At 41.9% G+C, this 19,519-nt stretch overlaps 2 protein-coding genes and 1 non-coding gene across 3 annotated transcripts; all 3 read right to left on the minus strand.

The window, feature by feature from the left end:
- Positions 1–239: 239 nt before the first annotated feature.
- LOC136422480 (microtubule-associated protein futsch-like) lies at positions 240–14,748 on the minus strand. The gene is made up of 14 exons (XM_066410252.1): positions 14,449–14,748; positions 11,723–11,906; positions 9,480–11,401; positions 4,616–8,712; positions 4,356–4,433; positions 3,877–4,029; positions 3,570–3,589; positions 3,388–3,418; positions 3,175–3,276; positions 2,789–2,843; positions 2,252–2,350; positions 1,937–1,985; positions 1,756–1,831; positions 240–1,280 (listed from the first exon to the last, which is right to left on the minus strand). The coding sequence occupies exons 1-14, from the start codon at positions 14,491–14,493 to the stop codon at positions 1,076–1,078; spliced, it is 7,116 nt and encodes a 2,371-aa protein (XP_066266349.1). The 5' UTR covers positions 14,494–14,748; the 3' UTR covers positions 240–1,075.
- Positions 2,592–2,675, minus strand: Trnal-cag (transfer RNA leucine (anticodon CAG)). Its single transcript has one exon. It is a non-coding gene; the product is annotated as a tRNA-Leu (tRNA).
- Positions 14,749–16,232: 1,484 nt separating the features above from the next.
- LOC136422850 (uncharacterized) lies at positions 16,233–19,441 on the minus strand. Its single transcript, XM_066410757.1, has 5 exons — positions 19,329–19,441; positions 18,421–18,509; positions 17,565–17,862; positions 17,011–17,250; positions 16,233–16,558 (listed from the first exon to the last, which is right to left on the minus strand). The coding sequence occupies exons 1-4, from the start codon at positions 19,344–19,346 to the stop codon at positions 17,131–17,133; spliced, it is 525 nt and encodes a 174-aa protein (XP_066266854.1). The 5' UTR covers positions 19,347–19,441; the 3' UTR covers positions 16,233–16,558; positions 17,011–17,130.
- Positions 19,442–19,519: the final 78 nt, after the last annotated feature.

Genomic DNA, 19,519 nt, shown 5'->3' on the forward strand with positions numbered 1-19,519 from the left:
AATTGTTTGGTTCTATACGTTTCATAGGTTCTATTGTAATTAGTAACCGAATGTCTATTGCTGTTGGGGAGACGCTGTACCGTGAGAAAAAATTCTAATAGAATTCAATAAGATATGAATTACTATTTAGACTACTTGTAACTGATGCAGCTGACACAATGAGTACACTGTTTGTTATCATGCTTTGATGCAAGTATATTATCGAATAGAGAGACACAAAAATGTTCACAGTCAACAAGATCATTTCCAAATAGTATTTGCGTATAATATCCAAGTTGTTGCAATAAATTACAAGGGACTATATATCTTATTACCGTACATTGTTGCCTTGTACTAATGCTATCATTAATCAAGCTCCGAGAGAGCGTCAGCTACTTAGGGTTACTGACATTTAGAATTACATGAGTAAGCTACTTGACAGGAGGCCAACATTGATTGATTTCCAAGTATATTACTCTTACAGCATTTATTCTGTTAGACATACATGCTACCAACAGGTTCATAAACATGATATAGCGTACGATGTTAGTATTCCAAAAAAATATTCAACGTATTGGAAATAAATATTAAATATTACACTTATGCCAGGATAAAACTTGTTGTATTTACAACAACAAAAACAACAATGACAATAGTATCAGTACTTTCATTCAATTTCAATGCCTTTGTTACATTTCTTTTATATTAGCACATGCTAAGTAAGTTAGTTATCGAACCTGTAGTTCAATCGTCATAGCAAGCCATGCAAATACCAATATTAAGCATGTCGATTTAAATGCATTGCCAAGAAATCAACGGCAAATTATGAAAGCAGAGTTACTCTAGAACAGTTTAACACCCTGTACCACTTTGTCTTACTACTATTTCAGCTTGTTGTTAGTGATATTCTGGAGAAGGCATCAGTGAATATCACTACCTTGATTATACCTAAATCGCAAGATAGAATCATTGACAATAGAAGACTGTGGTAACAGAAAGTACCAACTACCAATTGAAAAATAACTTATTGGACAAGTGTGACTTGAGAAATCTACTTGTAAGTCTTGCCTTTCTGTTATATGTATCGATATGCGTTTTACACGAAGTATTCGTTAGGATTTTCGGGTGGACCTTGAGGTGTAGTGGGTACAGTAGGTGTGGTTGGTTGCCTTGGACTTCGTACCATGTCCTTTATGGTATCGATGATCGTCCTCTTCTTCCTTGTTTGGAGCAGAGATGCCGGTACCTTTTCTTTACACTTTTTACACACCGGGCGACTGTCACAGGCGTAGAACTTCTCACTGTAGTTGTAGGTAACAATAGTGCATAATCAGTTTTGATATTAAAGAATAAGATAAGAACTTTATTGCACATATATTTGCCTCATTTTGGCTATGTACTGATCACATACACATACATATACATTTCTGTTGGGATAGGTACAAACATCTAGCATGTACAAGCAATTTTTTTGCTTTTTTGTTATGCTGGAAATATAAGAAGTAGAGGGTTATGTTAGGACAGGATTATCCAAATGCACACGGATTCATCAAGTGCTGTACATGTCCTCTCTGAAATAGCTTTTTCAGGCAGCAACCATACAGCCTTTCTTTGTACTAATGCTATGGTTTTCCTGCCATTTCTTTGCATACTTGTGCTGATCTATTTTCAGAGTTAACACTGATTCTATCATGCATGCATTTCACGTACAAGGATAGCTGTAGCACTACAGACAATTGTCTTAGAATAAGACGGTAATGTAGCAGTTCTACTCACTCCAGTTTGATGCTCTGGTTGCACATCGCACAGCAGAAATGCTTTCTACACCATGTTTTGTTCATCGCACAGATTACTGCAATAGAAATACACAAGTCATATAGGACATTATACTTTATACATCTGAATATATTTGAATTTTACCTCTGAATTTGGAGATGATATTAGAATGTTGTCTTACTTTCGTCTGTTATTGGCTGGTCACAGGCGTAGCAGAAGTCACTGAATAACTGCAAAAAACAATGCATCACAATAAGTCAATCTTCAACCATATATAGATACGTCGATGAAGCTTAAACATCCAGGTAGCAAGATGCGCAATGTAACAGTTCCTCATACAACTGGATAGATTGCTCGAGTAACTGTTATAGTGATGCATTTGCATATAGCTTAGTTAGCATATCTTATAGTCGGATCAATTTATGAGTCTAGATATTAGAAAGATGAGGATACAAACGTTACACGTAAAGTAATCAGAATAGACAGACAAACAAACCTCATGAAAGTGGGGTTCACAGTAGGCTTTCCCGTCATGCTCGTAGTGTGGAAGTCCAACCGCTTTGAATGGAATGCCACATCTCGCACACCGGAAGTGCTGAAACAGATGTGTCATTGCAAGCCAATCAGGTCGAGGAATCAAATGATTCATAAAGATTAGCTTAAAGGTTTTAGGTATGAATCCCATCGAAGGAATCTACTACTGTGTATCATTAAAACGTCACTGTCTATATTGTGTATAGGACGGCGTAAAATCTCAGTTTCTATAGCCCCTGCGCCACACAGTTGTGCAAGCATTACACTCGAAAACTTTCTATTTATTTTGGGCCAAAAGTTAATGTCAGAAGTGGGATTCGAACCCACGCCTGGAGAACCAGACTGCGACCTGAACGCAGCGCCTTAGACCACTCGGCCATCCTGACAACGTTGAGCACTATCATAGGGCTAGCTTTATCTTATTAGAGTGGTATCCGTAACTTTTGATATCTAGTTATCCTGTACGTTGTATATATAGTGGACACTGTTCGGTACCTACCTCTGCATGCCAGTAGCGCCCCAGTGCAACAATCATCATCCCAGTGATCGCATCCCTATGGAAATAATGTCAAGGATAGAAATAGAGTTTCAAACTGGAATGAGAGAATCCAAGATAAGACTTAATGCTGAATAAAAAGACTCTTTTTAACAAACAAGTGATTTATTCAACCGAAGTTCCGGTGACAATCTGTCACCTTCCTCAAGGTAATTCTGACTGGTTTACATATTCACGGATGGCTTCACTTAATGCTATCATGAATATCAATATTGTTGAGGCTATCATGCCATTCGTGTTCTTACTGTTGATTGGAAACAAAAGTCTACATCAACGTTACAAATGTAAAATGTAAAACTACTTTAAATGGAAATTGATCTTTGTCTTACCCACAGATCCAGCAAGTGTTAAAGATCTCTTTGTCGTCTTTCGAAGGCTTTCTAGGTGTGTCATCTGTTCTGTCTTCGATGTAGGGCTTTATTTTAGGAGGCCTGCAATTGACAAGCATTTTAGTGCATACCTAGATTGTTTCATCCAGTTGGTAAGTCAATGTAGCATGGGTTCTTATATCTAGAGATCTACACTGGTTTATATAGACCTACCTATCATCCTTTGGTGCTGGTAGGGGTTCTTCTGTAATAAAGTCAAACAGCGTTAATGTTAGATAACAACGTCTGGAGAAATAGGGTCAAGTTTTGAACCAGATTCAAACAGTAACGAAATGGTCACTGAAATAAGATAACAGAAATATTCTCTCAAAAATTAGTCGGTATAGTTGACTCACCCTTCTTGTCTTTTGCTTTCCTGTGGGGCAAAAAGAAAGTTATATAAATATGTGTACGAGCTTTTGGAAAATGGACAAATATGCAACAACTGGGCATACCATGTAATCAGGTACGCACAGTGTCAAATGCGATTTTAGATACAGCACATGTAGGAGCAAAAAGTCAAAAGGAGGTATGTGTTCTCTAATTGAACATTGAATATTAGTTTGTGCCAAAGTGAAAGATTTTAGCAACACTCTCAGTCCTGGAGGAGGAGTCTATACATGTAGATCTAAATACCACAATGAGTTACAAAATACCGCTCACGATATGCATGTCTGATGTAGGATGAGGCCATTGAAATTCACGACGACATCAGAATCCTTTAACACTTTACGACACTTTACACAGGTCTCCTCCAATGGCTTTATTTTCTCCCATATCGGTTCTTCGTCTTTGTCGGATGGTTCCTCTGGCTCTCTAGATTACGGGACAAAGGAAACGATTCTTTTCCTTTTCTAATGACACAGTTGTATCTATCCATCTGTCTATCTATCTAGTAATATGTTGAATTGCTAGAATTTCAAAATATTAAGCTTTCATAAAGGCAAAGCCCAGATATCTTTTCTCCCATATCGGTTCTGCCTCCTTTTCCTCTTTGCCGAATGGTTTCCCTGACTCTCTAGATTAAGGGACAAATGAAACGATTTTTTTTTCTGTTTCTAATGACACAAGTTATTTATCCATCTATGTTAGATAACTGCAATTTCACAAGATTTTTCATGAAGGCATATAGCTATACAAACCCATCATATATTTTCTCCCATATCGGTTCTTCTTCCTTTTCCTCCTTGTCGGATAGTTCTTCTGGCTCTCTAGATTTTCTTAAAGGGAAAAAAAAGAAACTGTTCTTTTGTTTTCACAGCTGAATCTATCCATCTATGATAAATTACTTTAATTTCACAAGGTAAATTTTTTTTTCATAAAGGCAGAGCTTTGCAAATCCATAATATTCAATTCGGCAAGAGCAAACAATATTGGCAACGCAGGAGGAAAGTGGACTTACTTTTCTTTCGGCGGCAGCTTTGGACGATCATCAGGAGAGACATCTGGATCTTCGATTAACGGAGATGGTACATCGTTTTCTGGTTTCTTGTCCAAAACGGGTGAGCTCTGTGCATCGCTTGGGGCTTGGATCTTTGGGGTATCCTTGAACCATGGAGACCATGCTTCGTCAGGACTTTGATCGTCTTCTTTAGTTTGTTCTTCTTCTGCATATGAGTCATCCGGCCCCGGGTCTTCCTGTGCGGCGAAGTTCTCAATCACAGTGGAAAAACTTTCATCTGGAGAAGTGGGAGTTTTTAGAGCTGAAGGAGAGTCTGGCGTTTTCTCGAGAGATGGCGCATTTTCTTTATTTTCATCGTCTCGGGCAGTCGTCGCGTCTCCTTCAAGGTCTAATTTGGGGTCTTCGTCACTTTTAGACTTGGCTCGTTTCTTAAATGAATTCCGAAGTTTGGAAAGCTTCCGCGGGAAGTGAATCTTCTTCTTCTCGGGTTTGATTGGCGCTTCATCTTGGTCATCAATATTTTCATCCGGCTGATGGCTTGGACCCGGTGTCGCCATGTCTTCCGGATCAGCTGCCTTTGAGACGACAGGTTCGTCTGCTTCCTCATCGTTTTGTTTCTTCTGGACGTGAGGCGTTAGTTCCTTTTCGCTGTCAGATAACAACCCGTCTTTAAGCTTGGAAAGGAGTGACTTACTTTCTTTCTTTGGCTTTGGAGACTCGGGTTCCTGGGGTGAAGATGGCGTGTCAACGTTTTGGACAAGATTGTCTGGATCATCTATTGTTTCCGGCTTATCCTCATCTGGTGTTTTGGCTGATTTTCGTCTGGTAGCCTTATCCTTCAATGATTTGCCCAGTGCTTTCAGACGATCCCGAGATCCTGGTTTTTGAGAGTCGGGATCTTGGGGCGAAGTTGGTGTGTCAACATCTGTGACAAGATTTTCTGTATCCTCTGTTATTTCTGGTTTGTCTGTATCCTCTGTTATTTCTGGCTTATCATCATCTGGTGTTTTCGCCGATTTACGTCTCGTAGCCTTTTCCTTTAATGATTTGCCCAATGCTTTCAGACGATCTCGAGATCCTGGCTTTTGAGTATCGGGTTCTTGGGGCGAAGTTGGTGGGTTAACATCTTTGTCAAGATTTTCTGGATCATCCGTAATCTCTGGCTTATCCTCATCTGGTGATTTATCTGATTTCCGTCTCGTAGCCTTTTCCTTCAATGATTTGCCCAATGCCTTTAGGCGATCCCGAGATCCCGGCTTTTGAGTATCGGGTTCTTCAGGCAATGTCGGTATTTCAGCATCTTCGACAACATTGTCTGGATCCTCTGTTATCTCCGGTTTATCCTCATCTGATGATTTTTCTGATTTCCGTCTCGTAGCCTTTTCCTTCAATGATTTTCGCAATGCCTTTAGGCGATCCCGTGATCCTGGCCTTTGAGTATCGGGTTCTTCAAGCAATGTCGGTATTTCAGCATCTTCGACAAGATTGTCTGGACCATCTGTTGTTTCTGGCTTATCTTCATCTGGTGCTTTTTCTGATTTCCGCCTCGTAGCCTTATCCTTTAATGATTTGCCCAATGCCTTCAGACGATCTCGACCTGCTTTGAATGACTCTGATCTCTTTTTCGGTTTGACGGGTGCGAGTTCATCCGGTACAATTCCTTCTTCGTCCTCTTTTGGAACATCATCGTCGCTTCCCTTGCAAGGAGCATTCAAGACGGCATCGGGGCTAGAGAAGATGTCATCTAAGTTCGTCTGCAGTGGCGGTTCATCTGAGAAACTAATTTCAGGATATTTGTCTTCGTCCACCGGAGAGGGCAGCTCTTCTTGCGATCGTTGGCTCTTCTTCTTGACGGGAAGAGGAGGGGGTTCAGCTCTGTCTGGTCCGTTATCGTTCTCCTCTGCAGCCTGTTCTTCGGGCACGATCGGTTCTACAGCATCCGCCGGAGCAGTGTCCTTTTTGCTCTTTGACCGTCGAGGGGGTAACGGTGGCGCAATTTCTGCTGGTACACTTTCTGGCAGTTCCGATATATGTTGGTCTTCGAGCTTTGGCTCATCTTTCGGCTCATCTTCAGTAGGTCTTTCCGGGACTGCCACTTTTTCTTTGTCTTCTTTAGGTGTTTCTGGCTCAGTCTCTACAGGTGGCTCTTCAATCACTGCCTCTGTAGTATCTGGTTCCTTTTCCTCCTCTGTAGTCTCTTCCTTTTGTGGTACAGGTTCTCTAGCCGTCTCGGGCTTACTCTCCTCGTTCTTATCCGGTTTAGAGGGTTCCTCTTTCGCTGGTGGCTGTGATGGCATGGGCATCACTGGCTCCGGTTCGATTTGTTCTGGCTCCTCTTCTGGCTGTGGTGCAGCTGGTTCAACCGCCACCGGAGTCACATCCTCCTTCTCTTCCGGTTTCGGGGGCTCCTCTTTCTCTTCCGGCTGTGATGGGGTAGGCGTTTCAGGCTCCGGTTGGATTTGTTCTGGCTCCTTCTTCACCTCTTCTTGCTGTGGTGCTGCTGGTTCAACCGCCACAGGAGTCACATCTTCCTTCTCTTCCGGTTTTGGTGGCTCCTCTTTCTCTTCCGGCTGTGATGGGGTAGGCGTTTCAGGCTCCGGTTGGATTTGTTCTGGCTCCTTCTTCACCTCTTCTGGCTGTGGTGCTGCTGGTTCAACCGCCACCGGAGTCACATCCTCCTTCTCCTCCGGTTTTTGGGGCTCCTCTTTCTCTTGCGGCTGTGGCGGCACAGCCTTCACAGGCTCCGGTACAACTTGTTTCTGTACTGGTTCTGGTTCTTTCTCCTCTTCCTTCTGTGGCGGCGGTGGTTCAGCTTTCACAGGCTCCTCGTTCGGTGCGGGGATATCTTTCTTGTGCCGTGGTGGTGGTGTCGGCATCTCCAATGGTATGTCCTTGGGTTCTTCTTGGGTTGCAGCCGGTGCCTTTTCTTGTCTTTTCTGTGGTGGCGGCGACATGGATTTATCTTCTCTCTTCCGCCTTGGTGGTGGCTCTACCTCTTCTGGTTCCTCCTCTACCTTTTCTTGAGTTGTATCTGGTGCCTTCCTCTTTGTTTCCGGTGATTCGACCTCATTGTCCGATGATATGTCATGTGTTAGATTGTCTTTGAGTTTCTTGAATTTGGAAAGAAGCGACCTGCTTGGTTTTCTAGACCGTGGGCTTTTTGGAAGGTCCTTACCAAATTGCGGCTGGGGAGGCGCAGCAAAAACAGGCTCGTCTTCCATTGTTTGCTGTGTCGTATCAGGAATCTGTGGTGTAGGAGGCTTAGCCTCTACAGGTTCGACATTTTCGAGCTGTACTGGTGGCTCTTGAGCCTGTGGCGGCTCAACATTCACAGGCTTGTCTTCCGACTTCTTACGCGATTTCTTATCTTTTGTTGGTTTTTTCTCCTTGCTCTTCTTCTTCGTACCGTCTTCGGTAGGTTCTTTAGTCTTCGAAGATTTCCTTTGCTTCGGGGATGGTGTCTTTGGAGCTTTCTTTTCTTTAGTTGGTTTCGGTTTTGGAGAAGGTGGCGCTACCTTGTCTTCAGAAGGCTTTTCCACGCTAGGGCGTGTTTCTGGCGCCTTTTGGACAGGTGTAGCATCTTTGGCAGGCTCACTTATCACAGGCTCGTCCTTGGGCTGCTCTGTCTCTTTGACAGGCTTGGCTGCTACAGGATCGTCCTTGGGTTTCTCAGTCGCCTTGGCAGGTTTTGCTGCGATAGGCTCATCTTTTGGCTTCTCCGTCTCCTTGGAAGGTTGTGGCTCATACTTGGGCGGTTCTGTAGCCTTAGCAGGTTTTGTTTTTGCAGGCTCATCCTTGGGCGATTCTGTAGCCTTAGCAGGTTTTGTTTTTGCAGGCTCATCTTTGGGTGCTTCTGTAGCCTTTTTCTCCAGAAGCCCTTGCAAAGACTTGACTGCAGTTGAAGGGTCGTCCTTTTTAGTTGGAATGGTGTCACCCGGGCCTTTGTCCTTTGGCTTTGTTCCATCGTCGGGCTTTGGCGCAAACTTAGGCCTTGCCACTGGTGTTTTTCTGTCTCTTGGACGACCGAAAACGTAGTCAAGGAATGAACCCAAGGCGTCTGATTCTTCTTCTGGTGGGCTCAACACACTGCCATTGGTCTGAAAAAAAAAGAGAAAATGATCTTCAATAAACGTCCGTGAGCTAACAAGCTGAAACACGTGCTTGGTTTTCAAAATGTTCAGATAGATATCTGACGAGGCACACTGCAACTCTGTTACAGTTACGATATATTTTCCGAAACCACAAAGGACGCACCAAATTGCGACTGTGACTAGTACTGTGATCTGGATGAAATACTTGTCTATATTTGTTGGCACACATCATCCATCTATCTGCATCAAAAGGCCATAGAAAGGTATCTTACATTTTTCCAATTGTAAAACACCCATTTTAGATACAACCGCTGATTTTCAGATGTGCTTTCGCGAGAGAACAGAGTAGTGAGAAAGTGCGTGAAGACGACGATGGATCAGAAGCAGCTGAAGGGAAGACCAGTCTAAACTGAGACTGAGATGATAAATAAGCAAGTATCCAGGAAGCTGGTTTTATACATTTTGGAGGGTGGCCATGGCATGATTATTTTGCATACCGAATATGCACAGACACTAAGGTTCTGTCCTACGACAAGGTACTGTTGCATCTTAAAGAAACACAGGCTGACCACTGAAGCAAAAGGGAGACGACCTCAACGCGTATCGTACATTGTTTACACCCCAGAAATTTTGGATTGGTTTTAATATCAAAGATAGCCATTCTTTTCCATCTACACCATTTGGAACACAAAGTTGCATTTGTTGTCTTTTAGATGTGGAGTTTGATTGGTACGTTTTGTTGTGCCTTGCTGTGATTGCCAAAGTGCATTTACCTTATCATCATCTGTTTCTCCCGCTGGCTTCCGTTTCTTCCTAGGACACGGCGGTGTCAACGGCGCATCCTCGAACTCCATGGGCACTACTCCAAACACGAGCATTGGGTTCAGAGGTGCTCTGTTACCATTAGGTTTTGATCGGCCATTCGGTTTTCTGCTGGTAGTTTTCTCTCCAGGTTTCTTACTTGGCATCTTTTCCTTGCCATCCTTTGGTTTGTTGTCTTTTTCTGTTGGTGTGTTTAATGGGAGGGTTGTTGGTCGTCTGCGTGGACTCTTAGTCCGCGGTGGTGGTATTGGTGCTGGTTCCTTTTCTAACAACCCTGTTTTCTCGTCGCTGCCTGGCACACTCGATGGGTTCTGCCCCTGTGACGGTTCATCTGTCCGGGTTGTCTCTTGATCAGTTGGCTTATCTTCAGGAGATGACTGCTTCTTGTCTTTGTCCGGAATCAACTTCTTTAACATACGATCAAGGACACTATCAGATGGTTTCTCCTCTGTGTTTGGCGACTTGTCTGCTGTCTTGTCAGGTTGTCTATCTGAGGGTTGTTTCTTGTCTCCAGCAGGCTTAATGTCTTCTTTGCTGGGGTCATCTTCTGGATCTTTTGATTTTAGTTTGTTTAACAAGTTGTCCAGAAGACCTGGTTTGTCATCCTTGTCTTCAGGGTTGATGGCAGTGGTTCCTGGTTTCTTTTGATTTGATGATGAATCTTTTTCAGCAGGCTGTTTCCCGTTGTTGTCATCTATGTTATCTTCCGGATCCTTTGCTTTAGGTTTTATTTTGTTTAGCAAGTTGTCAAACAGTCCTGGTTTGTCATCCTTGTCTGCTTCAGTTTTAGGTGCTTCATCACGAGTATTAGGATCGTTGGCAGTGCTTCCTGCATTTCTTAGATTTCTTGAAGGTTTCTCTTCGACAGGAGGTTTCTTCTTGCTGTCGTCGTTGCTATCCGGATCGGAAGATAACCCAAGTTTGTTTAAGAAGCTGTCAAGCAGACTTGATTTGTCATCGTTGCCCACTTCATTTTTTGGTGCAGCTTTAGGATCTGCGGCTGTTGGGTTATTTTGATTTGTTGATGGATCGACAGGACTTTCCCCCTTACGTTTGCTTGAAGGTTGCGCACTTGAGGGTTTGTCTCGAGTACCTCGGTCTTTTTTGTTGTTCAACAAATTACCAAAGAACCCATCATCCTCTGGGGCGGATGCCAAGTCACCTTTTGGTGTGGTGTCACTCTTTTTGTCGGAACTTGGTTCATTTCTTCTTTTCGATCCATCGGAAGGTTTCCTTGGTGATGTATTTGAAGATGGTTTATCATCCTTTTCCTCTGGCTTGGGTGTTGTGGTAACGCCACGTTTCTTAGACCTCGGTGGTGCTGTCGGTGTCGGTTCGTCTTTAGGAGGCACGTATTCGTCTTCAGGTTCAACTTCTTCGTCATCAGGTAAAGGTCTTTCTCCGTTCGAGCCAGGTTCATGTCCAATGCCACTCTCTGCCTGTGATCTATTGTCGTCGGGACTACTCGCTCCCTCTGTAGTGTTTGGTGCCTCATCCTGTGGCAGCGCGCTTAGTTTTTCGTAAAATGAAGTCGGGTCTGTTGGGATGTCGTCTGTCGGCTGGAGTTCCTGTGCTTTTTTCGCAGTTGGTGTTTTGCTTTTTTTGGGCTTCGAACTCGGTGACAGTGGCACTCCTTCATCAGAATAAAGAGCTTCCACCTCATCGCTACTCTCTCCTTTGATCTCTTCATTATTCACAGGCACTGGTGGTCGTTTCTTCTTAGGCCTAGATGGCTTCCTTGCTGGTCTGTTCAGAGGTTCGACTTCGTCGCTGCTGTCTGTGTCCACCTGATCATCACTTCCTCTTTTAGGATGTATTCTAGGGCCATTTTGTTTGCCAACGTTGGTACCATCGTCGGAGTCTGATATCACACCTGAAAGATTATGTTTTGAATGAATGTTTGTTGTGTAGACAGACAAGCAGGGCTATTGTAATCGAACGTGCAAATAAAAGAAGAAACCATCAACCAAATAAAATGACAGCAAATGGCCCCTTACCACAAAACAAAATCGAGCGATACAGAGTTTAGTATCATAGAACCCGTTTGAGTATGTTAGTATGTAAATGTATGAGTGCGGTTGTGTTCGTGTGTGTTTGACGTTGCTAATGATTTACAATATTTTTTGGGGCACACGAAGTGACCCACGATGTAGTGCAATACTTGTATCCATGTTTTTTTCTCTGGTGAGCCCACCTGACTCGGACGACATTGTTGAATCACTGTCGCGCCAAAAGTCCTCTTCCTTGATAATTTCCAGTTCTGCTCCTGTGTTTTCGAGTAGTAGTAAGAATTCTTTGGCTCTCCTTAAACGTTCTGCTTCCTCCGTTTGCTTGGTAGTTTCCTCTTCAACCTCGTCCTCCGAGTCCTTGCTCACCGGCTGTTCAACGAAAAGAGCATTTTCAGTGTTCACCTCAAATGCTTCCAAACGACAGTGTTCCTTTGTTCCTGGCGTTACCGTAGTATAGTAACTGTTTGTGAAAATCACGCCAGAACCGGAGCCGAGAGTATGGGGATTTTGGCCTTAATATGTTTACCCAGGCGAATCCTCCCAGCCGGTAAGAATACTCAATTATAAGTCAGTCCTAATCGATGCAAAAGACTGAATAACAGGGTGGTCTTTAGCTTGGGTATCCTGTGTTCGTGTACCCTATAGTCAGACTATTGTTGGGAATACTAGTTGACAGGCATTTGTAATTGGGACACATAAAGACCCAACTGCCATTAAGATTGACCTTTCTGCATGTTGATAACATCAACAGATACGGGAGTCTAAATGTGGAGAGTTGAATAATTTATGGTAAGTCCATCATAAATGACACTTACCGCACGACAGTCCTAACTGGGTAATACAATACTTCAGCTCTAGAGACCTACTTAGCCATAATTCACCGTGACATTTTTATATGCCCTTTGGGACCCAGAGTCCAAAACAACCCACCTGGCCACATTCTGTAGTCCAACAATAGCGATGACCTCGATTTTAAGAGTAAAAAACACCTGCTTCAAAATTGGGCTATTAAAAGCAGATGTTGTTGTTTATGTGTCAAACTTTATCAATAATTGAAATTTTACTTTTATACTTTCGAGGTCTTACACAAATAGTGCATTACCATCATTCAAAACTGCTACTTAGGGTGATCTTTGTTTGTAGACCATTGAAGCGTACTATGGGTGTTTACCAGTTTAATATGTAGTGTTTGGACAATTGGATCGTGGGCTAGTTACTGATCCGATTGCACTTGTCTAAAAAGAAAGGACTGTCGCTTGAACAGGTAAAATCCTGTCACATGTATTGGGGTTGAATATTTCTAAAACGTTGGTCAACAATGGACGGTTTAATATCAAGTATAGGACAAAAACTCACTCAGTTTTAACCGTCACGAAACAGGTAACTTTGGGAACATATTCTAGCCCAAAAGACTTTCATTCTCTTCTAAGGCTTCCACAATATACTCTAACACCAAATAATCTACCAGACAATGACGACTTTCTATTTGCACGCTGAAGTGTAGCCACAATTAAACGAGAGAAACGATTTGTAGTTGATATCATCTTTACAAGACCCACCGTGCCAGTATAAATTATTAGATAGAATATAGCGAATTGTTTATATGTTAGATTGTTAGGATTCAGTGATATTTACGGCGTGTGCATCCAACGGGTTAAATGAAGGGAGCTAGTGAGCATTTGGGGTCATCTGCCTATAAAGTGAATATTTTTTTTCAGATATGGAACATAAAAGGTCATGGCTGTTATGTTCAAAATATGAGTCTGACCTGCCGTACAATGTACATTGGCGTCGTAGTTTGCCTCTAATGGAATAAGAAAGGGAGTGGGCGGGTAGGGCTTTTTTAGCATTCCTTACCCCATACAACAGTCATTATGTAAAATTATAAGCAGTGATGAGACTAGAATGTACAGCCTGAATATGGACTGCGCGATTAACTACACGTATCTAATGCAGCATGTGCCAATACATTGTTGAGACCACATGGACTTCTTTTCCCAAATTGTAACGGACTTGAACACATATACGATCATAAAAAACGTATAGAATACATACATATATTGCAAAATGAGTGCTGTTAACTAATAGATATATCTAATTATGGAAAATGTGCAAATAGGAACACCTCAATGCAGAAGTAGTTACTGCAATCAACGAAGGTCACATGTGACAGCAGAACAAGTTTTCTCTAGTGAATAGATAATTGTTCTAATGACATATACAAAGTTAAGAACACACAGAATTCAATCATGATTACATATAACCTACCAGCTCCTATACTGCGTCCCTTTCTGACGTGGAAGCAATGACCTGTACTGTGCGTTGCCGCCCAAATATTATGGTCTAGATATCTAGGCAGTGACAAAACAGGACTGCCAAGTAGGGGAGACAAGTGGGATAATCTCCAGCGAACTATGACTCGAACTCTGACACACAACCGGCCGGTTCTGCCGCCTTGTCAGACCTTCGGGCTTTGTTGTTGGAGCCAATTTATTGGAGAAACTATCACCATGCCCCACAGTACACTTGTCTCAATGCGTTTAGGATACGAAGTCCAGCCATAACATGAATTCTGGCAAGATATTTGTATCTACATTTTTGTAGTAGGAGAAAGTGAAGATAGCATCTTTTTATCTTGAAAGCCTTTGTTTGCACACAGTATTACCACATATTCTTTGCCAGATGTGAATGTTTCTAATGGCGTAGCCCTCTATAAGTGTTAAAAACTAAATATAAACGACCTACTCTAAATAATCGACACTTAACTAATACAGATGTAGACAATGAATGTACAGCATGTAATGCTATAACCCCTGTAACCGTCTTTAGTGTACATTGTAAGCAAAGACAACTCCAGCGTATTCTACAGTACTAGTACCCCCGACTAAGACTTTTATTGAAGAGATCTTACCATGGCGCCGATGGCTTCAACGGGTGTGATGCCGCCAAGATCCATTCTGCAACCAGTCTATTGCCAGCACAGGTCGGTGTAAAATCGGATGGTCTCTGGGTTCGTGTTACAACTGGGAGGGAATACTAGCCGCCATTTCACTTTTTCCCCTGGGGCTAGAGCTTAAACGTTGGGAACAGAGGGGGTCGTCAACAGAACACTGTGGTCACGGACCAGTAACTCTCAAGTTTGATCTCGTTGATTTTGGTGACGACAACAGATTCAAATCAAGTCCACTGCTTAGAATCTTACAGATTGAAACACTTTCATGTAGATTGTGAAATTGTATTCTGCATTTTCAGACCATATTGCAGATGAGTAAGTATCATGAAAGAGCAGGCATGGAATCTGATTGGTCACAACTGCGTATGACGTGAGGGCTGTACATTGTTTGGCCCACATACAATACCGCGTTTGTTTTCAGATGTTCAACCTATAAACTCATCTAATCATATTGTTGTCGCTTGTTGTTTGTGAGATGTGTAATGTCTTTTTTTATTGATGCGGAGGTTTTGATTGATTGTCTGTCTATCAGTTTCAATAGCACAAATAAATCAGATTTTGAGGAATACTTTTTTGGCGCCAATATTGCAATGAATCAGGTCAACTCCCAAAGGGCGTGACCCACTATTTACCATATCCAATCCATAAATTTATTCATCTATTTACATTGTTGTTATCATGAAAATAAATATTCATTTTTCTCTGAGTCACTACGCTCAGAGTTGACTACGCTACCTAACAACACCGTGATTGTGTTTTTGTTTGTAATAACTGTGAACTTTGACCCCCTTCCCTGATGTTATCTTGTGTTCTCCCCACTTTCCGCCATTGTTGTTCTAAAGTAGAAGAACAGGTCCGTGCTCATTATGTCGTTATGCCCTCTGCACCTTTTTTAAACCCCTTTGTCTGTCCTTATGGCACCTTTTTACCACTTATTCCTCTAAACTCTTACACCTCTAAGTGATAAAAAGGAGAATCCATGGCAAATGTTTGTCGCTTGTAGGATATTGTGATAATGATTATTGCCATTATTTCTATATTTTTCATTTGGGACCACTTAAGTTTTCATACGTTAGATAAGACCCATCAATAACAACATATGTGTAAAAACTAGCACTGTCGGTAAGAATGAATAACTTGCATGTTGGTGGGCGTGATGCCTATACAAATACAATGATTATGAAAGACATGCATATGTAATACACATACAGGAACGTTTGTGACCTTAGTAACATTTTCATTCATCTTTATTAAAAGTCTTACGACATCTCATAACAATATGTTTAAGTGCATTCGCTATGCTATCAAATGTAACAACATGATCCCTTTGAACCGATGAAAGATATCTATACTCAGTCTGGAAGAAAATAAATTTCAAACCCTTCGATAACTTTGATAACTTCTGCACACACAACTAAAGGAAGACATCTCTTGTGTTTTGATTACCAGAATTCCCCCATGCCGTGTTATAGTAGCAGTAGCCTATAACACTGATTTCATAACACCCATAGCATGATATCACTTTCAATGTGTGATATCAGTTGCTGTAAAACAGATTGTAGTTTTTAAAAAAACTAGATAGATGATAATAACAAAAGTAGTGGTAGAATCTAATTATGGCACCAAATCTCTAACAAGACACCAATAAAATTGTTTTGAGAATGTGAAATCAGACTTTTATTGACTTCTCTCTGCAGGCAATTAATTGATCATAAGACTTCTTACATACTCTTTAACATACTTGACAGAATATTGGTTTCAACCGTCCGACTCTCTCCACGGAAACTCTTCCTCTGACATGGGACTATCCGGCATCTCTACTTCTCCTACAGCCACTTCTGTTTCCTGCCCCGCGTTACGCAGCACCCCTGGCAGCTGAACCTTCCTGGCGCTCTTTCTGAAGCTCCGTACGAGACTGTTGGACCTCTTGACACCACTGGCGGATCCGGGGGACCTCATTCTCTCCAGGGTCGAGGATTTCTTCATCCCTCGCCCTCCGCGCCCTTTCTCTGCTATCATGTAGCATCTCGCACACACTGGCTGGAGGTCGATCTCAAGAAATAAGAACCTGAGGAGTGTATGAATGTGAGAGAAAGCAAGGTTAAAACACTCTGCATACTAGTTGGGTTGCAGCTTGGAGGGAGGGGTGCAGAAGACAGCAGCAAACAAACAACGTGGAAAGCAATGACGACCCGCCTCAGTGGAAGGACTGAAAAGCGGTGAAGATGATGATGATGATGATGATGATGATAGATAGCTGTTACTTTGTTACCAATGCTATATTATGTAGTGTATGGCGTGTAATATCATGATAATCAATATGCCCCCCCATCTTTGAATCACGTAACGATAATGCATACATACATGCATTTCACAGACTTGATTATGGTTATGAATATATGGATATAAATATATCATTTCCAGTCGTGCACCCCTCCATCACTGAATAGACATAGATATAAGGAAGTCAATATCAACCTGTCATTATCATGTTAATGATATGTAAATATATTTACTTACTCAAGGGACAGCTCCTCGTTGCAAAAGGCACAGAATAGATGATCCTCGCACCATGTCTTTTGAAACAAAGACAAAGCTGTGTAGTAAGACAGACCAAAAAGTAAGCGTTATTGGTACCAGCTACATATTGAACACATGCTTTGATGTATGACGAAATGGTTTCAAAGAATGAATCATCAACGAACCTGATGCAGAGACTGGCTCATTGCAGTGATGGCAGAGATCATCTTTAGGGATTTTCTGAAACATACAAATGTATGCAGTACCATTGCTGTATGAAGAACAGACATATCAAAACTAATCATTCATGTATGTGTTGTACAGTCTTTGGAATAAGATATTGAAGCCGCACGCGTGTTTGTGACAAGTATCCATGTTATTTTAGCTCAAAATCTTAGTTAAAGATCTGATTTTAACTTTATTTGTCTTTTTTAAGACTGGCAGAGGGTACGCCGGTATTAGGACCACTAGTACTTCTCATATCATACCACGTCAACATCTGGGGACAAGAACTACTCGTCGTAACCGGCTTTGCCAATACAGAAATTACCTACCACACTGTCATAGATGGGGCGTCGCCTTTCTCTAATTTTCTCGTAGCCTGGTCCAGGGTCATCGTCATCTATAGGGTCGTCCGTTCTCAGCCTCCACACGTCATCCTCCTTCGGTTTGTCTGACGTCAGGGATGAGTCATAGCAGCGGGAGATCTTCTTCAGCTCGTTGACGAGCCGGAGGATCTCGTGATGCTCCTCGTCTATCGTCATGATGCCGGGGGTCGGTCGGAAGTTGAGGAAGTGGTCCATGGCGCGGAGGTGGGCCGAGTTCACTCGTGGTTCTGTCCGAGTATTTTTCCTAGAAGATAAAGCAACGAACAATTTATTTATTTATTTGTTGGTTTGGCTAGAACACGTGGTTACATGACTTGTACAGTCAAGGTTGCTCAACTAGCGAATAGATATTTAAAAAATGTTGATCAAAATCCATGGGTTTTTAGAACACGCTGTCAGAGATCCAGATTTTATTTTACCAATTCACCGTTTGACAAGTTTTTACTGACACGTTCTTTCCCTCCGTCTCTCTCTGTCTCTGTCTGTCTTTCTCTCTCCCTCTCTCTCTCTTTCTCTCTCTCTCTCTCTCTATATATATATGTATATATATATATATATATATATATATATATATATATATGTGTGTGTGTGTGTGTGTGTGTGTGTAGTGACTGTACTTTTATAGTTTTTGGTATTATATCTGTTTTTGCAATTATGCGATAAAGATAATGCATTTCAAATAATGTTATCATCAGATACTCAAGTAGTATCAGTCATCTTTTACACAAAAATTCCTCATAGAAATATAAATATTGAACGGCCTTCATGCATATTGCATGCACACAGCAGACAAATGGCTTACCTTGGTCCACTCTGGTCTCCGTTGACAGACTTCCGAAGCTTGTTAAGAAGAATGCAGATCTCTTGGTGTTCGTCAAGAATGTTTTCAACCTGTTGAGATATAAAATACATGTGAGTTGAGGAATAGTTATCTATAGATCCCTCAGACACTAAAGCATATTTCCAGTGTGTGTGTGTGTGGGGGGGTCCTTTGCAAGTTAACAGTACCCTCCAACCTAACTAGCTTCAAATGTACAAAAAGGCAGGTACATTATAAACATCTTAGGCTTTACGCATGAACTTTTTTTTTTCATGTAGGTGTCTATCACCCATTATACTCATGTTGAAACCTATGTAGCTCACCTGTAATGATGAACACTCGACAAATGTCAGTGTAGAACAAGATCGTTATCTGACCTTCTATTTGACCCTTACTGACAATACAATGTGTACTCGTCCGAAAAATAAAACCGTCGTCCACGGTTCAATGAAGCACAGTACCTTTGAACTATAGTCCCGTCACATACACTCAAGATTAGGTCTATCATCAACGAATGCAAGGGTCGAATGCATCAAACCTTAAAAGGTATATCAATCAAAATTTGACTCAAAAACACCTCTTGGGCATTTCCTAAGAAAAATAGATCATTATGCGAAGAACCCGCCATTTTGGGTTAAAGGTTATTGTTGTTGACAATCTGTTTTCAAAGGTCATTGGGTTTACAATCTTCTCAAGGTTTTACATGTAATGTACATGTGAGCCCCTTGAGAACTTTCATATCATCCCTTCCTTGCAGATCCCATTGCAGATAACCGTCGCAACAGCATGTTTGACAGTTGTTGCAGTTTAGACTACAGATTTACACACAAAACAGAGAAAGGCATTGATATACTTTTGTTGCCATGTTCAAATTGTACCTAATTACCCACATGATCGCCAGCCTCCATTGCAGTCACCTTTGGCCACCACTTGCATTCAGATGTCTTACACACTGTTGGTTACGGCGAGGTGACTTTTACGTCACAAAAACATGGCGGCCTCACTGTTGTGTATACACAAGGCCTCATTGATCTCACTTTCGCTAGTTACAGGCGGTTGATAATGATAACCCGTTAATTAA

This window comes from Branchiostoma lanceolatum, chromosome 17 (assembly GCF_035083965.1).
Source record: "Branchiostoma lanceolatum isolate klBraLanc5 chromosome 17, klBraLanc5.hap2, whole genome shotgun sequence".
Lineage (NCBI taxonomy): Eukaryota > Metazoa > Chordata > Leptocardii > Amphioxiformes > Branchiostomatidae > Branchiostoma > Branchiostoma lanceolatum.